Source organism: Mastigoproctus giganteus, chromosome 11 (assembly GCF_048544385.1).
Source record: "Mastigoproctus giganteus isolate SK-2022 chromosome 11, ASM4854438v1, whole genome shotgun sequence".
NCBI lineage: Eukaryota > Metazoa > Arthropoda > Arachnida > Uropygi > Thelyphonidae > Mastigoproctus > Mastigoproctus giganteus.
Window position 1 is genome coordinate 114423367 of NC_143585.1, and position 21510 is coordinate 114444876.

At 37.8% G+C, this 21510-nt stretch overlaps 1 protein-coding gene across 2 annotated transcripts in view; it reads right to left on the reverse strand.

Annotated features, from left to right (window-relative positions):
* LOC150078362 (uncharacterized) overlaps positions 1 to 21510 on the reverse strand; it is a 399628-nt gene that overhangs the window by 72831 nt on the left and 305287 nt on the right. For both annotated transcript variants that reach the window (XM_090385439.1, XM_090385438.1), the window contains exon 13: positions 20023 to 20139. In XM_090385439.1, coding sequence (XP_090241565.1) covers positions 20023 to 20139 — 117 coding nt within the window. The remainder of the gene's footprint in view (positions 1 to 20022; positions 20140 to 21510) is intronic.

Sequence of the window (21510 nt, forward strand, 5' to 3'; positions counted from 1 at the left end):
CAGCAGTAATAGTTCAGACACAGAATGGGTTTGTAAAGGGAAAGTCTTATCTGACCAATTTGATCGGATACTACAATGTGGTCACAAAGGAATTGGATGCAAAAATAATTTTGATATCATATACTTGGATTTCAGAAAAGCTTTTGATATTGTTCCACATGAAAGACTACTGCACAAATTGAAGCAGTGTGGAATTAAGGGCAAGTTACTGCAATGGATAAAGGGATGGTTCAGTGGGAGCTAGCAGAGAGTGGTAATAAATGGACACTGCTCTACGTGGACCAATGTTATTAGTCCCCAGGGTTCAGTATTGGGCACATTGTTGTTTTGTGTATTTATCAATGATATTGATGAAAGTATATCAGGCTTAATGTCCAAGTTTGCAAATGATAACAAAGGTTTGCAGGGCTGGTAATGCAATAAAGACAGAATCTAGAAAAGTTAGGCAGACGGGCTAAGAAGTGGCAGCTGAAGTTTAACATTGACAAATGCAAAGTACTCCATATGGGTAGCAGTAACCCAAGAGGCATGTACCAACTGTGTGGTACTACTACACTAAGGGAGGTGGAGAATGAAAAAGACCTGGTGGTAATTGTGCAGTCAGATATGAAATTCTCTGAGCAGTGTAGATGGGTTGCCAGAGCAGGTCATGGAGTTTTGTCAATGATATATAAGAATTTTTCTAGCAGAGTCAAGCTGGTGATTATCCCTTTGTATAAGGCAATGGTCAGGCCAAACCTTGAGTACTGTATGCAGGTCTGGAGGCCTCATTTTAGGAAGGATGTAAAGTTGCTAGAACGAGTACAGAGAAGGGCAATACGATTGGCGTGAGGAACAAAGGGGTGCGAAGAAAGGCTTAAGTTCTGCAAGTTGTAGCATCTGGAGACTAGGAACCTGCGAAGTGACCTGATCGAGGTGTAGCATTAGCAAAAGCACATGATGCAAGAAAGCAAACTTATATAGCATCAGCCAAAAAAAAAAAAAAAAAACACACACCCTTATTTCACCCATCCACTCGCTCCAAATGTTTGTCAAGTTCTGCCTTGAATCTATTTAAGCTATCAACTTCTACAACGACAGATGGAAGTTTCTTCCTGCAATCAACCACCCGCTGGCTAAAGGCAAACTTCCGCACATTTTTCCTACAACCGACTCTCCTTAATTTGAATTTATGCCCTCTCAGGCGATTATTCTTGGCAAGAGGAAGAATCCCATCTGCATTGAGCATGCTCAAACCATTCAAGGCTTTATACACCTCAATCAGATCACCTCGCAGGTGACTGTAATTTGCAAAACTTAAGCCTTTCTTCATAAGAACAACCCTTTGCTCCATTCACTAATCTTGTTGCCCTTCTCTGTACTCGTTCCAACAGCTCTACATCCTTCTTAAAATGAGGCCTCCAGACCTATATACAGTACTCAAGTTATGGCCTGAACATTGCCTTATACAAGGGGATAATCACCTCCTTATCCCTGCTAGAAAAATTCCTGTATATCATTGACAAGACACAATGAGCTACTCTTGCAGACCGTATGCACTGCTCAGAAAACTTCATATCTGCCTGCACAATTACCCCTAGGTCCTTTTCATTATCTACCACTGTCAGTTTGGTACCATAGAATTGATACGTTACTCTGGGATTACTGTTTCCCATATGTGGTACTTTACATTTGTCAATGTTAAACTTCATTTGCCACCTCTCAGCCCATCTACTCAACTTTTCTAGATCCTGTTGCAGGAGTGTACTGTTATTAGTGTCATTAACAACCCTGCCAACCTTCGTATCAACTGCAAACTTGGATATTAAGCCTGATATACCATCATCAATATCATTTATAAATACAGAAAACAACAATGGACCCAACACTGAACCCTGAGGGACTCCACTAATAACATTAGTCCACGAAGAGCAGTGTTGATCGATAATCCCTCTCTGTCTTCTTCCACTCAACCATCCCTTAATCCATAGCAGAAATTTGCCTCCAATGCCACACTGCTCCAATTTCTGCAGCAGTCTTCCATGTGCAACAGTATCAAAGGCCTTTCTAAGATCCAAATATATGATATCAAAGTTATTCTTTGCATCCAGTTCCTTTGTGACTACATCATAGTATCCAATCAAATTTGTCAGACATGACTTCCCCTTAACAAACCCATCCTGTGTCCGAGCTGCAACTGAAGTCTTGTCTAGATGATCCTGCAATGCTTCTTTAATCAGTGCCTCCATCAATTTCCCCTGGAACAGAAGTTAAAGTAACTGGTCTGTAATTACCTGTGCCTCCCTTTGACCCTCCTTTGTGGATTGGGGCTCTCATAATTATGGCTAAGGGTTTGCTTACTTTCTTTTCCACCTCCTTTAATATAACTGGATAGATTCCATTCAACCCAGGTGCCTTTTTTATGTTTATCTTCAACAATTTTCCCTCCAATTTACTCTCACTTATTAAAAGATTATCTAGCTTACTGCCAGAGTTGAATACACATCTGGCATTCCCCTCCCTGAATAACTCCTCATGTGTGAATGTAGATGCGAAATATTCATTTAGTTTGTTAGCTACCTGAGCAGGATCATCAACAGTTGACCCATCAATATCAAGTGGACCAATCTGATTCATCCCCTTCCTTCTAGAGTTTACATAAGTAAAGAACTCTTTGCTGTTTTTCTTTGCATCCTTTGCCAAAGATTTTTCGTAATCTGCTTTCGCCTGTCTACCTCCTTTGTAACCTGGTAACAGACCAGATTATATCTATCATAGGCTTCTGTGTCACATGTTAATTTATATGTATCCCATGCATTTTTCTTCTCTATCACATGCCTAATTAGTTCATCGGACATCATTTAGGCCTAAATTTTGAACAATACTTCTTTGTTGGCATGAAAAGCCTAGTAGCTTCCACAATTAATTCTTTGAATGCTTCCCATTTTGAATTTGCTGTTGGTAACATCATCAGTTGGTTCCACTGTATAGAATTTAAATACTATCTCAGACTACCGCAGTCACCTTTACGAAAGCAAAAACTCTTCCCTTTACCCTTCATGATAGTTACCTCTTTGAGTAAATCCCACTTCAGCACACTGTGATCACTGCCACCTACTGGTTCCTTTATCTGCAGATTCGTATTGCATAAAGAATCACTACTGATAATCAGATCAAGAATACTACTCCCTCTAGTTGCCTCCCGAACATGCTGCTGTAGAAAACAATCATCCATTAAACCATAAAAGCTTTGCTAGTGTGTGACTGACCAACTCACAAATTCCAGTCAATATCCAGGAAATTTAAATCCCCCATTGTAAGGTAGTAGATGACTCATCAACCGGTGAAATACCACCACTTTGCTTATTGGAGGCTTGAAGTGGTGGAACCCATGTTTAGTCTCTAGAGCTAAGTTCCGGTCAACCCTTCCCTATCTCTTCCATCATGCAGTATGATTGATGACTTTTGAGGTTATGATGAACGTCATGGCGAGTTCCAATTTCCTTACATTTCGGCAGTACAGCTCTAAAACGGTGTTCGCAGGCCGGCCGCTAGTTAGTACACCGGACCGAACCTATTGGTAACTCTCTAGGAGGCTTCCGGATCAGCTAATGTATAATCGTGCTACCTCTACTCTGCCAGATAGTGACTGGAGGGAGTCCGAGTAGTGTGTATGGAGGGAGCATTGTCGAGGCCATGTTATGTCAAGGATCTGGGTATATTCTTACCATGTGTACGCCATATCCAAAAATTTCATTACTTCATACAGCATGTCACACCCTCTTTTTCTTACTATTGAATACACCATGAATTGTCAAACTAATAGAGCAAGCTTATCTGTGAAAAGATCTAAACCTCCCAAGCATTTCCTAATTTATTTCACAAATATATGTGGTCCCAATTCTAATCTCAACGATGTCCATTTCCACTTGCAGTCTGCCAAACCCCATGTACTTTTTCTGACAGAATCTCAGTTATCGGTTGATTCAACTACTGCTCATCTCAGATGCCCAAATTATTCCCTGTATGATTCCTTTCGCCTCAAAGGTGGTACTTGTGCATATGTCCGTTCTGATATTCCCTGTCAGAGACTTGGCAATTTGGAATCTCCTCTTTGATCTTCTCTGGCTTAAAATCTCTTTACCTCATTGTGTCAAATTCATCTGTTTTCTCTACCGTGACTTCCTCTCTTTGCAACTTGACTTTCTCCAGTCCAACTTTCCTAACAGTGAGGTAATTTTCCTTGGTGATTTTAATGTTCACAACTCCAGCTGGCTTCCGTTTTCTAGTCACACCGACCCAGCAGGTCGAGATGCTGAGGCTTTTGCAATTACTAATAATGACCTAGCACAGATTGTTCATTTACCTACAAGAATACCGGACAATCCTAATCATACAGCCAATACGCTTCATATTTTTCTCACAAACAACCCTTCTAAGTACATGGTCGAAGTGAGAGGTCCTTTAGGCATTTCAGATCACAACTTGGTGATTGTCTCTTTTCCAACGGAACCTTTATCTCATGGCTATTCCCAACCTCGTCTTGTTTGGCATTACAAGAATGCAAAATAGGATGACCTGCGAGACTTCTTTTTTTCTTTTCCATGGTCAGATCACTGTTTCAAAACTTCTGATGTCAACGTTTGCTCAGATCATGTCAGTGAAATTATTCTTGCAGGAATGGAATCCTTTATCCCACACTCCACTTTAAAATCGCGTCTTTTATCTAAACCTTGGTTTTCCAATAAATGTGCTAAGGCTGTTCAAGAGAAAAACGTTGCATATTGTAATTGGCTTGTTTCTATTTCTTCAGTTTCATTTTCTGCCTACACCAAAGCTCGCAACAATTGTAAAGCAGTTATTAATCAGTCCAAACTAGAGTTTGAACAAGCTAAGAATAAAGGTCTCCTAAACAAGCTTCAATCTTATGGTTTGCCAACTGTTTTTAGTAATTGGTTATCCAGTTTTCTCTCTTATCGCTCACTGAGGGTGATGGTAGATGGCTCTGTCTTCTAACTTCTCCACTAATGCTGGTGTCCCCCCAAGGTTCAGTTCTTTCCCCCGCTCTTTTCCTCTTGTATATTAATGACCTTCTTCCATTGTCTGGAAATTCTATCCATAGTTTTGCTGATGATAGCACAATGCATTCCACTTTCCATTTTGAGAAACCTTGTCCTGCTCAATCAGCTTCAACTTCTCGAAAATCTGCTACCAATTCCTTAAATGCCGATCTTCAGGTAATTCTCCAGTGGGACAAAGACAACTTAGTTGATTTCAACCCTTCTAAAACTCAATCTTGAGTTTTAGAAGGGTCTTATATAAGTCTTATATCTCGCAAAAAGGATTCTTCTGCTCCTATGCTTATCTTTAGTGACACTCCGATTTCTAGGCAAAATGATATATCTCTTTTAGGGATTACCCTGACTTCTAATCTCTCTTGTCACAAGCACATTACAAATATTGCTTCCTCTGGCATCTAAAAAACTTGGTTTTCTCTTTCGCTCTCGGCGTTACTTTTCTTCCAAACAGCTGCTCACTCTGTATAAATCACAAATCTGCCCTGCCATGGAATATTGTTCTCACATCTGGGGTGGTGCCCCCAAAACCTCTCTCAGGCTTCGATTCCATTCAGAAGAGGGCAGTTGGGTTAATTAATGATTCATCTCTAACAGAGTCTCTCCACTCGCTTTCTCATAGACGTACTGTTTCTGCTGCATGCCTCTTCTACAGATACCTCCATGGGCACTGTTCTTCTGACTTGGCTTCTATAATTCCCACTCTCTCTTTCAAAACAGTCCGAACACGTGCCACCACCAGCCAACATCCATTTAAAATGGATGTTGGCTGCTGCTCAATTGCATTTCAATAGAAGTAGTGCATGAATCACTTTTACCTCTGCCAGTGGCTACTATTAATCTATTAGTCTGTGTATCCCCCCAAGCTAGCAGTTTTCCAACCCACCTAACTCTGCCTCGATAGCATCAGCAAATATTCTTGCACCCTTTCTATTTTAGTGTATCCCATCCCTGTAGAAGCAGTCTCTCCTGTTATAAGGCCTTGAATGATTTGAGCATGCTCAATGCTGATGGGATACTTCAGCTTGCTCAGATTAAAAACCTGAGGGGGCATAGATTCAAATTGAGGAAAGACAATGGTAGAATAGATATGCGGAAGTTTGCCTTTAGCCAGCGGGTAGTTGATTGCTGGAACAGACTTCCATCTGTTGTTGTAGAAGTTGATAGCTTAAATAAATTTAAGGCTGAACTAGACAAACATTGGGAGTGACCAGATGGGTGAAATGGGAATTTTTTTTGGCTGATGCTGTATAAGCTTTCTTTCTTGCATCATGTGCCTCAACTAATGCTGATTTCCATCTTCAATACTATTAGTGCTTTCTTCTCAGATGCAGCATGTGTTGCAAGATACTGTTCATAATTGAATAGTATCTTGAACTCATTCGTATACAGAATTGGCAAAAGAGTTTAACAGATATTACTGGGATGTTGTCAACCCTCATAAAATCCCAATAGCAAGATGGGGTGGATCATTTTTGTGAAATTGAAGCTGTATGCAACAAGAAACAGAGTAAAAGACTATCTAATAATATTCCCATGGCATTCAATTTTTGATTATAGGGATCATTCTGCCACCATATAATCATCAGCTGGAAGATGAAGAAAGATGTTGCAATAGTTAAAGGTGCATGGATTTTAATTTCAGAAGAAGGGACTTTGACAGTTCACAGATGCTTTATTCCATCTGTGAACTTGGTAGACTGCTGAGGGATGGCAAATACATTTGAATAATGGAATACTTTTAAAGCAAAAATCATAGAAGCTGTGAACACATACATACCTTTAAGAAAATATTACAGGAGGAGGAGGAGGAAGATGCCGAATTGGTTGGACTATCTATTGGTTGGATGACTGCGGACAATCACCTCCTTTTCCCTGCTACAAAATTCCTGTTTATTATTGACAAAACCCCATGGCCTGCTCTGGCAGCCTGTTTGCATTGCTCAGAAAACTTCATATCTGACTGCACAATTACTCCCAGGTCTTCTTCATTTTCTACCACCTTAAGTGTAGTACTGCACAGTTGGTACGTTCCTCTGAGGGTTACTTCTATCCATATGCAGTACTCTGCATTTGTCAATGTTAAACTTCAGTTACCACTTCTTAGCCCATCTTCCCAAATTTTCTAGATCCTGTTGCAGTAGCACACTGCCATTAACAACCCTGCCAACCTTTGTATCATCTGCAAACTTTGACACTAAGCCTGATATACCTTCATCAATATCATTGATAAATATACAAAACAACAGTGGACCCAAAACCAAACCCTGTAGAACTCCACTAATAACATTAGTCCACGAAGAGCAGTGCCCACTGATTACCACCCTCTGTCTTCTCCCACTCAGCCATCCTTTTATCCATTGTAGAAACTTACCCTTAATACCATTCTGCTCCAATTTGTACAGTAGTCTTCCATGCATAACAGTGTTGAAAGCTTTCCTGAAATCCAAGTATATGATTATCAAAATTATTTTTTGCATCCAGTTATTTTGTAACCACATCATAATATCCAATCAAATTCGTCAGACAAGACTTTCCCTTAACAACCTATGCTGCGTCTGAATAATTGCTCTAGTCTTGTCTAGATGATCCTGCACTGCATCTTTAACCAGTGACTCCATTATTTTACCCGGAACAGAAGTTAAACTAACTGGTCTGTAATTACTCGTGTCGCCCTTCTATCCCTCTTTGTGAATTGGGGATACATTTGCAAGTCTCCAGCCCATGCGGACCTCCCCTGCATCCAAGGATGCTCTCATAATTATGGCTAAGAGTTTGCTTACTTCTTTTGCTGCCTCCTTTAATATAACTGGATAGATCCCATCCACCCCAGGTGCCTTTCTTATGTTTAACTTCAACAAATTCTCCTTCACTTTGCTCTCAGTTATTACAAAATCATTAAGCACCCTGCTACAATTTGATAACCTTCTGCCATTTTCAATCCTTAATAACTCCTCGTGTGAATGTAGACGCAAAATACTATCTGAGCAGGATAATCAACAAATGAACCATTGACTGTTGACTGATATTGCAGATGAACTGAACAAATAATTTGCATCTGTCTTTACTGACAAAAGATCCTCCTTGCTAAGAAGAGCTGTGTGAGTGAGATTGAGCCATCTGAAATAATTAGTGATGTCGTAATTATAGATGATTGTTTTTTAGAAAAACGTTTGAGCATAAAGGCAAGTAAGGCTCCTGGAGTTGATGGCATATACCATGTAGTTTTGAGGGAGTGTATTGAACCACTGAGGTTAATTGTGAGGCATCTTTGGACTAGGGAGATTCCTTTGGATTAATGCAAAATTTCTGTGAAAATTAAAATCAAAACTCCATATAAAATCATGTAATATCTTTAGAAGATATTACATGATTTTATACGGAGTTTTAATTTTTACAAAATGTGTTCAGTCTTCTTGAGTGCATGAGTAATCTAACGTCTGGGGTTGGTTGATATCGATTTGTTTTCTGGTGCTTGGAGGGTTCACGCATGGGAAGTATGAGCACATTGAGGTATTTTTATAATTTGCTTATACTCGGAGATTTAAAATTAAATGTAAATTTTGATTTATTCTAATTCATTTTATCCTGGAAATTGGAAAAGAAGATCTCCTATTTGGATATTGAGGTAACTCTCAATTTTATTAGTATATATAATATATATACAATATATATTTATAAATTTAAAAAATAATAATAAAAAAGTGATTTTAAAGTGCACTGAGAGCAGATTCCCTGTATCAGTGAATAATGAGACATCTTCAGTATGAGAGCTGGCAACCCAGTTGTGATAAGTTTCTACAATATAAGAGAGAGATGGCAAAAGATCAGTGGTGGATTAAGACTCTCTAGGACTACTAGGCACTAAGACTTTGGTGTAAAATTGCCTGTGGCCACAGCACCCATATGGGTTGTGTAGCTGCATGACACATGATGTAACCTACCTGTAAACAAATTTGTACCATGCATCAATAAGCAAGGAGTATGGCCTCTATAAACAGAGGTCAACAAGAAAATAGTGCCTGAATCATCCAACAGTTACATGCCACTATACTTCGAAACACACTGGGAAACTCATAGTCTATATGGATGGGTCTAAGTCACAATAACATGTAGGTGCAGCAGTTGTATTCCCTTCGCAAGTAATCTCAAAATTCTTTCCAATCGAGTACAGCATACTTTCTGCAGAACTATATGCTATCCAGCTTGCATTACATGAAATATGTCCACAGTCATCACTCTCTGTCCTAATATATTCAGATTTTCTCAGTGCTATCTCAGCCATACAGGGTAAACGACATTCTTGTCATCCTCTCTTACAAGAAATTGGCTTTCTAATCAACCTCTGTCAAAACTCTGAAATAACTGTTTGCTGAATCCCAGGACACTGCAGAATAGAAGGCAATGAAAACACAGACATTGCAGCTAAATCAGCATCAGAACTGCCAAACAGAACAATGATAGTCCCACACACTGATTTTAGTCTAATCATTGTTAAAGAAAGTGAAAATGAATGGGATCAGATATGGAAAAATGAAGTCGACAATAAACTAGAGGAAATAAAACCTAATCCACAAATATGGCACTCCAGCATCAGAGAGAGTCACAGAGAAGAAGTAATGCTTGCCAGACTGCGAATTGGTCATACTCATCTTACTCATTTTCAATTATTAGCAAATAAAAATCTCCCACTCTTGTGTTCAATGCCAATTTCAGCTTTCAGTAAAACACATTCTTTTTGTATGCCCTTGATTCAGAAATTCCAGATTCCTTTGTTTTCAGAGTTAATGCAATAACCAGAATCCACTTATCCTTCAACAGATCTTAGACAATTCTGCGAATCTAGATGAACTATTTAATTTTATTTGGCAAATCAGATTTTATAAACAAATCTAAAAAAATGTTCGATTTACATTAAAAACTTGGAAAGACATCTTGGCCACTGATGCCTTGTCTTAAAACCCTTAAACAACAACAACTGCTTCCCTAACATGTTTCTGTAGAACACATCATGCAATAAATCCACAAAAGTTCTGCTATATGTATCCACAACCCAATTGTATTCTCAACACCTGGATAGAGTTCCCCATTATATAGGGCATTCTGGCCCACTCTATATGTTCATTTTATTTATCATTATATTGTTCATTATATAGTTGTTCACTATATTCATCACAGTCCATAAGATTCCTACTCTGATTCTTATTTTCCTAGTACTTATATTACACCAAACTGTCTCAACATTGCACTGGCCTCCAAGTCTGCTGAATGCACTCTTAAATTTTACGTGCTTAACTAAAAACCTAAATTCCCCTCCTGTCCTTTATATACACATTGTTATACAGCATTCCTGCCAAAATCACCCTGCATTTGATAGGAACATAGTTATACATTAATTACAGTACAGATAAAGGAAAATCTTGTCTGACCACTTTGACTAGGTACAATGAGGTAACAAAGGAACTGAATGCAAAAAATAAAAATAAAATAATAATAAAAAAATAAATAAATAATTTTGACACAATACACTTAGATTTCAGCAAAGCTTTTGATATTGTTCCACATGAAAGACTTCCATACAAATTGGAGCTGTGTGGCATTAGAACAAGGTTACTGCTATGAATAAAGAGATTGTCGAGTAAGAATGCAGAGAATGATTATTAACGGGTATTGCTCTTCTTAGACTAATGTTATTACTGGAGTCCTTCAGGGTTCAGTGCTAGGCCTTTTGCTATGTTCTATATTTTTGAATGATATCGATGAAGACATATCAAGTTTAATGTCCAAGTTTGCAGATGACGTAAAGGTTGGTAGTCTGGTTAATGAGAGAAATTAGGTATGATGCTACAAAAAGACCTAGAAAAATTAGCCAAATGTGGTGAGAAGTGGCAATTGAGGTTTAACACTGACAAATGCAAGGTCCTGCATATGGGCAGCAATAATCCCAGATTAATATACCAATTAGGTGGTAGATAGTGGAGAAATAAGATATGAAGTTCTCTAAGCAGCGCAGGTAGGCTGCCAGGACTGGTCACTAGTTTCCATCAATGGCATATGGAACTTTCTGCCAGCAGGGAGAAGTTGTGCCTTTGTATAATGCAATAGGCAGGCTGCATCTTGAGTACCGCATACAGGCCTGGAAGCCTTATTTTAGGAAGGAAGTGGATCTGCTGGTATAGATAACACATTATTGTTGACAAACAAAGTAACTGGTCTGCCATTTCATCCAAAAAAATTTGTTATCATTAAGAACATCATGTGCTACATTAAAAAAAGTTTTAAAAAATGAACAATTTTTGTATGGAGGCTAACATCACTTGCCCAATTAAACGCTGTTTTCGAGGAATGGAAAAGTACTCCTTACATTAGAGTTCATACACTGATGTAAAACATTTTGTGACAATTAAAGACTATGCACTATATTACAGATCAAAGGAGGCACTACACCAGGCATAAATCACCTTGTCAAAGGATAGGCTGACATTATGCAAATCAAACTAGAAAAAATAGTTTAAAATTGCTGTTTACTTGCTGAACAACTCAATGAGAAATACAAAAAGCTGCAATATGAAAATGTTAAGTTCACAGAAAGGATTTTCCTCACTGGATAGAAATCGAGAATATTAAAGACACTTTCAAGGTCCATTTTTTTTTAACGAGTTTGTCATTCTCAACACTGTTCAGAGACATTTTAAGTAACGATATATGTGGTAGGTTGTAGGTATGTCAAGAAGATCCTCCAGAGTACCATTTTTTAATATTTTATTTGAAGTTAGTTTTTTATTTTAATTAGTGGTTTAGCCAACTTGTGGTGCCAGGTGTCACCTAGTGATCCACAAGCAAGGGGGTTGCAGACCACTGCTGTATACAAAGGTTCTAGTTTTAATGCAATAATATTTTGATCTTTATTACATGGTAGTTTTACTTTACACATAATACTTTTTTTTTACAATATTTATAATACTGTTGAAAGCAGATGTGTGTGATTTTTTTTTTTTCCCCCATTAACAGAAAAGAGGTCTATGTCTGAATCCTACAAATGATGGGAGACAACTCTTTTCAGCTGAGAAGAGCTAAGGCTTTATAAAGTAGAACTCTATTAGCAAGCTCAACTCAGATAGAGGTGTAAAGTACTTTTGAAATTTTTTATTTTCCCTTTATTTACAATCCTATAAACAGGAACACATATACAGAAGTGGTGGAGTGGGGGACACACAAACCACCCACTATATCCCTGCATTCACAAGAGGATGCAACAACTATGTATGGCTGCATAAGAGTGATGGTACTTAACATAATATCAAAAGCAGTGTTGTAAATTATTAAATATTTTAAAATATAATTTTTTATTTCCTGAAATACTTTTGATAAGGAGCTATAAAATTTATTACCTTTTATTTACTGGATTCTCAAATCATGCATGGGCTCATTTTCTAGCAGTAAAGTTTCTGAATGTAGGTGAGTTACAGTAGGTGAGTTTCTATGGAAGTGTTCTTTGGAGTGAGTTTGCAGAATTTCTTAAGTTTTTTAAAAATGCATACTCACTTAGTGCATAACTTTTAATGTAAATTTATTTTAACTTGATTGTCCACAACATTAAAGGAAATTATTTTTAAAAATTAAATAACAATTAAATTCCTGACAAAAAAAAAAACAAAGGGAAAAATAAATAAGCTCATTTTACTTTTTTTATTCAGTTTAATAAACTTATGGATCAGAATTTCCAAGAAGGGCAACGAGATTGGTAAGGGGAACAAGGGGTTACTCTTACAAAGAAAGGCTTCAGTTCTGCAAATTACAGCGTCTGAAAACTAGGCACCTGTGAGGTGATCTGATTGAGATATTTAAGGCTTTGAATAGTTTGTGCAAGCTCAATGCTGATGGGATTCTTGCTCAAATTATTCACTTGAGGAGGGATAAATTCAAATTGAGGAAAGATGGTTGTAGAATAGAGGTGCACGAATTTTCCTTTAGCTAGTGAGTGGTTGATTGCCGAAGCAAACTTCCTTTTGGAAGGAATGGATAGGTGAAATGGGAATTTTTTTTTTTTTTTTTTGGTTAATGCTGTATAAGCTTGCTTTCTTGCAACATATGCCACTACTAATGCTAATGCTATTTCATTTTAGCTTTTGTAAGCCAAAATCAGGCAACTGACACTAATAGTTTTCTAATTCAATGTTTTTTTTTCCCCACCATAATCATATCAAACGTAGCTAAGATACGGCAATGCCAGTATGAAGATTTCTAGACAATTCGGACATAAATAGATGGTACTTTATTTGAAATGTCCTTCAAACATCTATATACATATATACTCCAAAGCATAAACTGAAAACATACTGTATATATATGAATGTACTTGTGAAATGGTTAAAGAGAACAAAACACATACATGAGAAAAGAAAGAGAGACCCTTTAATGCACCTCAACTGGATTGAAATACATTACTCCAAAAATCACAATTTGCAAATTACTGAAAATAGTGTTCCCCAAAATATAAACTTTAACAATAACAGGAGTCAGAATAGTATAAATAAACACTCAGGAATTTAATTATAGCTGTGGAGAATCTTTAACTCTCATGATTAATGAATATTTTGTTTTCAATTAACTTTTTCTAGTTTAAATAATAATCTTAATTCATATAAGACTCTGAACATTAATGTATATGGAAAAAAAAAATACTTGAGTTTAAAAAAAAAAAATTACCTGGTTGTGCATACAACTTTCTTACTTGTGGTTGTATGGACAACCACAAGTTGTTGTTGTTGTTAGGTTTGTTGGTGCATCAGCAACTGTGGCTATAATGCACTGATTTCTAACTAGTATATCTTTGTTGTTGAGGCTGATTCTGATAAAAATTTAAACAAGGTGATATTTATCAATCAATTTTAGGAAAATAAAAACGTCATCCATATCTTGACGATCTTCTAGAACATTACGTAGTGTTAATTGATTGCAATTTTTGAAAAGTAAGGAGAAAGCAGTTTTTCGTTCTCTTATATATATTGGGCATTCAATAATGATATGCTTTACAGTGAGTGGACATGAACAACTGCATTGTGGGGCATCTTCCTTTCTTAATAAATAACTGTGAGTGAGGTATGTGTGACCAATGCGCAGTCGCGCTAGTACAGTTTCTTCTTTTCTATTTTCCCTTAGACTGGATCACCACTGTTTGGGTTCTTTCTTTATTTCAAAAAGTTTATTATTTATTTCTTTTTCCCATATATGTTTCCACTGTTCTTTAGAGGTCTGCTGTATAATGGATTTAAAGTCAACATAAGGTGTCCTGAAATTGGAAGAGATAGGATTTGAAGCATTTTTGGCAGCTAAATCTGCCTGTTCATTTCCTGGGATTCCAGAGTGTCCAGGAATCCAACAAAAAATTATGCGGTGACCACGTGCATGAATTGCCATTAACTGAGTCCAGATTTGTTGTACCAGAGGATAACTAGTTGGGGCGTTTACATTGCATACAATTCATGGCACTTAATGAATCGGTATATATTATGGATTGAGTATATGAGGCTTCTTTTATTTTCTCCAGGGCTAGTAAAATACCATAAACTCAGCAGTATAATTACTACATTCTGAGGGGAGCTGTTTGGCGATGATAGCATTTGGCAGGACTACAGCTGTACCAACTTTACTAGCAGTCTTGGATCCATCTGTATATAGCTGCACGTAACTGCTAAACTGAATTGAGTGGGCCAGATGTAATTGTCTGATGTTAATATCTGGAAGATTATTCTTTCCCCATTTCTGATAGTATTTTTCAATATCTATCGTGGGTATTTGCCATGGCTGGATTTGCATGCTAGTATCCTGCATTATGTTATTCATGTTGAGTCCCCAGCTAGTGTTTAGAGCTTGAAGCCTAATGCCAGATGGTTTGTTGAGACGTGATTTAGTACGATAGAGGTTTTCCCATTTTGGTCTGAAGAGATATTGCCATATCGGATGATGTGGAAAGCTGCTGATTTTTGCGGCATAATTTAGGAGAAGAATTTGTCGCCGAAGGTCTAGCGGCGGTTCATTGGCTTCCGTATATAGACTTAATATGGGAGATGTACGAAAGGCACCCAGTGCTATTCGAAGTGCACTATGATGAATGGGATCAAGCCATTTCAGTACACTTGGCCTGGCTGAGGCGTATGCAGGAGATGCATAGTCTAAGCGGGATCTAATTAATGAGCGATATAAATGTAGCAACATGTACCGATCTGCACCCCACGACATAGAGGAGATTACTCTGAGAATATTTAGTTTCTTAAGACAGCTGGTACGAATATATTTTATATGTTCAAGGAAGTTTAATTTTTTATCAAGTATTATACCAAGAAAATGAGTGCTTGGTTGAAATGTAATACAATGGGAGTCTAACTGGAGGTTTGGATCAGGATGCAATGTACGTTTACGACAGAAGTGTACTGCAGTTGTTTTCGGTTTAGAAATTCTGTAGCCATTGTTTTTGGCCCAAGAGACTATTCTATTAATGGTGACTTGTAGTTGTCTCTCAATAAGTCGCATATTTTGAGAATGACATGAGATGGCAAGGTCATCAGCATACAGGTATGCATCAACTGTGTTAGGTATACTATTAGTTATAGAATCGATCCTGATGGCAAAACGTGTTGCACTCAGCACTGAGCCCTGGGGAACTCCCTCTTCTTGAACATATGTGCCAGAAAGTGACGAGTGGTAGAGGACTTGGAAGGATCTGTTAGATAGGAAGTTCTGAATGAATTTCGGGAGATGACCCCGAAGACCAGATTTATGTAAGTCCCGAAGAATCCCATAACGCCAAGTTGTATCAAATGCTTTCTCGATGTCAATGCATATCATAACAAAGTGCTCATTTCTTAGAAAGGCGTTCCGAATATTTGCTTTTGCTTTGATAATGAGATCGAGCGTCGATCTACTTCTCCAAAAAGCATACTGGCTTGGACTGAGAATGTTTTGTGTCTCCAAATACCACGTTAGTCGGGTGTTAAGTATATTTTCCATTGTTTTTCCCAAGCAACTTGTTAAGGAGATAGGTCGATAGTTTGTTGGATCTGTGTGGTCTTTTCCTGGTTTCTGGAAGGCTAGCACATAAGAATGGCACCAGCTGGTGGGGTAATATTCCTCTAAGAAAATTCTTTTATAGAGTAGTAAGAGAGCACTTAATGATCTTTCACTTAAATGGGAAATCATTGAGTAATAAATTCCATCAGGACCTGGAGCACTGTTTTTCACTTTTGTGAGCGCAATTCAGTACTGCTACAATTGTACACTGCTACAATTCAGTCATGGTCAACGGCAGATTGTATGAATGTTGGAGAGCGGTATTAAAATTCAGTTTATACTTTTCTGTATCGCGTTTTAGCATCTGAAAGGCTGGTTCATAGGCGGAAACAGCTGAGAGTGATTCAAAAGACGAGCCAAATGCATTAGCAAGTTCTTCGGGTTCAGAAATTTCCTTTCCTTTCAGAAATGGAATTGGGGAAGTAACAAGTGGGTATTTGCCATTGATACGTTTGATTTTTTTCCAGACTGTAGCAGTATCTGTGAACCTGTTTATTGTAGCAGCATAGCGTGCCCATGCTTCTTTTTTACTTATCCGTCTTATATAACGAGCCTTAGCCCTTGCTCTTTTAAACTGTAGGAGGTTGGCTGTGGTTGGATGTTTTCTAAACTGATTCCAGGATTTATTTCTTTCTCTTTTAGCAATGCTACATGCTTCGTTCCACCACATTTTTGGATGGAGTCGGATTTTAAATGATGATTTCGGGATAGCGGATTCAGCTGCTGTCATTATTTGTTCTGTGATATAGCTTACTGCAGAATCGATCTTGTCAGTAGCAATGATAGTGGAATCTAAATGAGCTATTTCTTGATATTTAGCCCAGTTGGCCTTGTCAAATTTCCAAATTGTTCTAATTCTGTTGATCGGAGGAGAACTTGTACAGAAATTACAGATGATCGGAAAGTGATCACTACCAAGAGGGTTGTCAGTAACTGTCCAGTCTATGAGAGGAAATATTGTTGGAGAACATACTGTTAGGTCAATGGCAGAGCTTGAGCCAGATGGTACATGAACATATGTGTGATCACCTGTGTTTAAAATAGTTAGATTGTGTTTATCCAAGAATTTCTCAATTATTTTCCCTCTACAGTCAAGTTGTTGAGAACCCCATAGAGGGTTATGGCCATTCCAGTCACCCAGAATACAGAAAGGAGCGGGTATTTGTCCTACTAGATCATCTAAATCAGCAAGGGTGAAAGCGTGATTTGGTGACAGATACAATGAGACTAATGTTATCGTTATGCCAATGGTGATACGGGCTGCAACTGCCTCCAACGGTGTTTGCAAGGGAACAGGTCTGGAGGGAATTGAAGAGTTTACTAATAGCGCTACTCCTCCGTGTGCTGCATTAGAGCAGTTTCTATCTTTTCTATACATGGTGAAGCGTTTAACTGTTATAGATACTGCATTCGTCAGGTTTGTTTCTTGTATGCATGCTGCGACGGGCTTATATTCACTTAGCAGATCGTAGAGGTCATCTAAATTAGCACGAAATCCGCGACAATTCCATTGAATCACTGTCTGCATTGTTTGGTTTTAAAAGGAGGGTTTGGTTTCTTACGGCGGATTTTTTTGTTTGCGCTTGTCTACTTTTGCTTTTTCTTTTTTTGGGAAGACTGGCCTACCGGTGTCAATGTCATCCTCTGGATGAATCTCAAGAATTGAATCATCTTCATCTATCTTTTCATCAATATCCATGGTATCGGATATAAATTTAGTAGTGTTGCTTCTTTCAGGGGTCTTGGCTCGTTCATTTGGTTTCTCGTTAGGCTTCTTATCCGGAGGTATTGTTACAGGAGTATTTGCTTCTCGAGTAGCATATTTAGGAATAGGTTTTTCCTTTGATGAGGAGAGGAGCGATTTAGCCCAACCAGATATTGAGATATTTGGAGGGACTGAGCAGTCTGTCTGAGTTTCTACTGAGCGTAGCCGTTGGGTAACTGAAGCATATGTAGGTGACTTAGCAGGTACTGCAAAATGTTTTTTAGCTTCTTGATAGGATACTTTCTGCTCAATCTTATATTTTTGAATATTCTTTTCTCTTTTCCATTGAGGGCATTCCTTAGAGAAGGCAGAGTGGTTACCATGGCAGTTAGGACAAATTTGCACTTCAGTGTTACAGTTTGTGTGTGTATGCTCTTTGGATCCGCAGTTAGCACAAGTGGCTACACTTCTGCAGACAGCTTGGGAATGACCAAATTTTTGGCACTTAAAGCACCGGACTGGATTTGGAATGTATGGTCTTACTTGGCATCTAAGATAACCAGCTTTAATATAAGTAGGTAGATTTGGTGTTTCGAATGTTAGAATCACCGTCCGTGTGGGAGCAGGTTCTCCATCTCTTTTAATAACAATTCTTTTGGCTTGTACCACGTTTTGATCTCTTAGTTCATGCACAAGTTCATCCCCTGATACGTTTAATAGATCCCACTCTGATATTACCCCTTTAGAGGAGTTTAAGGTGGCATGTGGGGTAACCTTCGTGGGAATTCCACCGAAAGTAGATATTTTCAATAGCCTCTCAGCATGTCTATGTTCGGTCACTTCGTTCAATAAATCTCCGGATCTTAATCGCTGAACCATTTTTGGAGGGCCAGCCACATTTTCGAGACATTTCTGTATCAAAAATGGGGACAGCTTACTCAATGGTTGGTCTGTGGAGGAGTGTAGTATTAGAAAGAGTGGTGTGGTCTTATCCATTCCTTCTTTTTTTTGTCTCTTAGCATGGGATACATTTGTGTCGTCATGATCTGGATTATGTTTGTCCAGTTCTGAATCATAAGATCCACACGAGGACTGTTTATTTTTGTCCATCGTTGCTCCTTTTAGCCCTGGGAGAGTGGATTTCTTCTCCCAGACTTCCAGCCCTGCCACGTGGAGGCAGGAGCGGTGCCACCTAGTGGCCAAGTGGTTGGAGAGGTTAGTTTGTTAGTGCAAAAATTAATAAATATACTAGGAAAAGAAAGGTAATTTTCCTTTCTGGGTTCTTACTTAGGATCTGTTAAGTACAGAACCACTTATAAAGAAATAAGGATGAGAAAAGCACTGGAAAGAAAATATAACGGAATCACTTAGAAAGAGCACTATATATCACTTAGGAAAAATCGCTTGGACACTATCGCTTGGCACTCGGGGCCAACCACAAGTAAGACGGTTGCTAGTTCAAGCTACACTGATACAAAATGTGAAGCCCACTGAATTGTGGCCTCACAAAATCTGGTTGCCTTTAATCTAATATGTAGGCAGTCACAATGAATATGTGAATTCGAATGGCCTTGGCTGTCTTGAGAATATATGGAAATTTATCTATCTAAAATTATGTGCAAGAATATTTTTATGAGGCGTTTTACAACTAACATCAATTTTCAATTAACTTTTCATTTCAATTTTCAATCAAAACTTTTTCTAGTTTAAATAATAATTTTAATTCATATAAGACTGAACATTAATGTATATGAAAAAAAAAAAATACTTGAGTTTAAAAAAAAAAAAAAAAAAATTGCCTGTGGTTAGTATGCACAACCACAAGTAAGAAAGTTTCTAGTTCAAGCTACACTGCTACAAAAAGTGCAGCCCACTGAATTGTGGCCTAACAAACTCTGGTTGCCTTTAATCTAATATGTAGGTAGTCACAATGAATATGTGAACTTTATGGCCTTGGCTGTCTTGAGAATATATGTAAATTTATCTAGCTAAAATTATATGCAAGAATATTTTTATGAGGTGTTTTACAACTAACATCAATATTGTTATTTACTTCCAACAGCAAAATTTGCACTACAACAATAATTTGCAATGTGTCAATAAATATTTGTGTCAATCATTTGCAATGTGTCAATAATCAATGTGTCAAAGTTAAAGGCATTTTCCAAATATGTTTATCCATATACTACATACCAAAAATTGAATTTTTGCTTCTGCTGTTGCATCTTTAGGAGCTTCTGAAGAAGCAGGATTTAATGCTCTTTTAACTCTAGCTGTTAATGCTGATATGAATTGAGAGTTGCTGACATTCTGTAAATAAGTAAAAAGAAAGAAGCTTATATACTGATGATGGAATACTTGAATCATTCCGTATCAAATCTAACAATATAAAATAAGCTTTAAAAGCTGAAGAATTTCTGAATTTTTTTTTTTATTAGTTTATTTTGTGTGTGTGTGTGTGTGTGTGTGTGTGTGTGTGTGTGTGTGTGTGTGTGTGTGTGTGTGTGTGTGTGTGTGTGTGTGTGTGTGTGTGTGTGAAAATCATAAATACACTGCCCTGCTAGAATACTAGACCATGTAGATAAAAAAGGTAAACTGCAGCCATTATCAACCCACTGCAGGATGGAAGCCTCCTCAACAATTCATGCTGAGGAAGATGGACCATAATCTGCCACACTGGTCCAGTGCGGGTTGGCAGATCGACCGTATTTAGCAGTTAGGGGCTTGAACCCCAGTCTACTCAAAGAGCGTGTGCTACTGCACTCCCATTCCTGACCACTCAGCTATGGAGGCCTCATATAGATAACAGTAGATTAATCCTTCACAGTACTGTAACAAGATGTACCACTACATATCCACTGCTCCAAAAGTGCACAACACATTGCAAAGGAATATGTCTATTCAGTTCAGAAACTAAAGTGCACAGCAGCTGTACAGACCCAATGTTTTTAAATCCAAGCATGCAGTACCAGCTGATATGGCTATCCCCCCCCATCCAGGAGGTAGCTATGATTTTATGTGGCGTTACTTTTTTTTCATTTTTGCTTATATTGCAAAAAAGGTGGCTGAAGGTGCTGTCTCAGTTATAACAGTACTTTCTGCCTTTTACTAGTTGTTGCAGTTTTTCTCCCCCCCCCCCAGTCAATAGCTAATGATTATAATTAATACAATCAGTTTTCAGAAATTCAGAAACAGCCACCAGACCATACAATGCCTGATGCATCTTCATGTTTTTGATTGAGTGGGCATCTGAAGAGATGCTGATTATTGGCTTTAGTATGCATGTGCATGGGGTGATGAGGAAGGATGGTAGCAGTGGATGGATTTTGAGTTACTGATAGTTTTCTGTAGCTGTTTCTGGATGACAATTAGAAAATATCTTGTACTTTATATTCAGAAAAAAAAATAAAAAAGAGCCTTACTCATAGATATCAAAATTCTATTTAACTAAGGAGTAAAAATTATGATAATGAAGTCACACTCTGAGACCCCTCTACCAAGAAGCTCTAACTGAAATTCAAAAAAGGATCTAAAAATGATCAAAAGCACATTTCTAAACTACAAACTAATTACAAACTAATCACAAAAATGATGGGTAAATGCAAAAGAGTTGTGCTTTCAATTGAACAAAAACTTGAAATTATTGAAAAGTTTGAAAATGGTGCATCCATTAAATCTTTA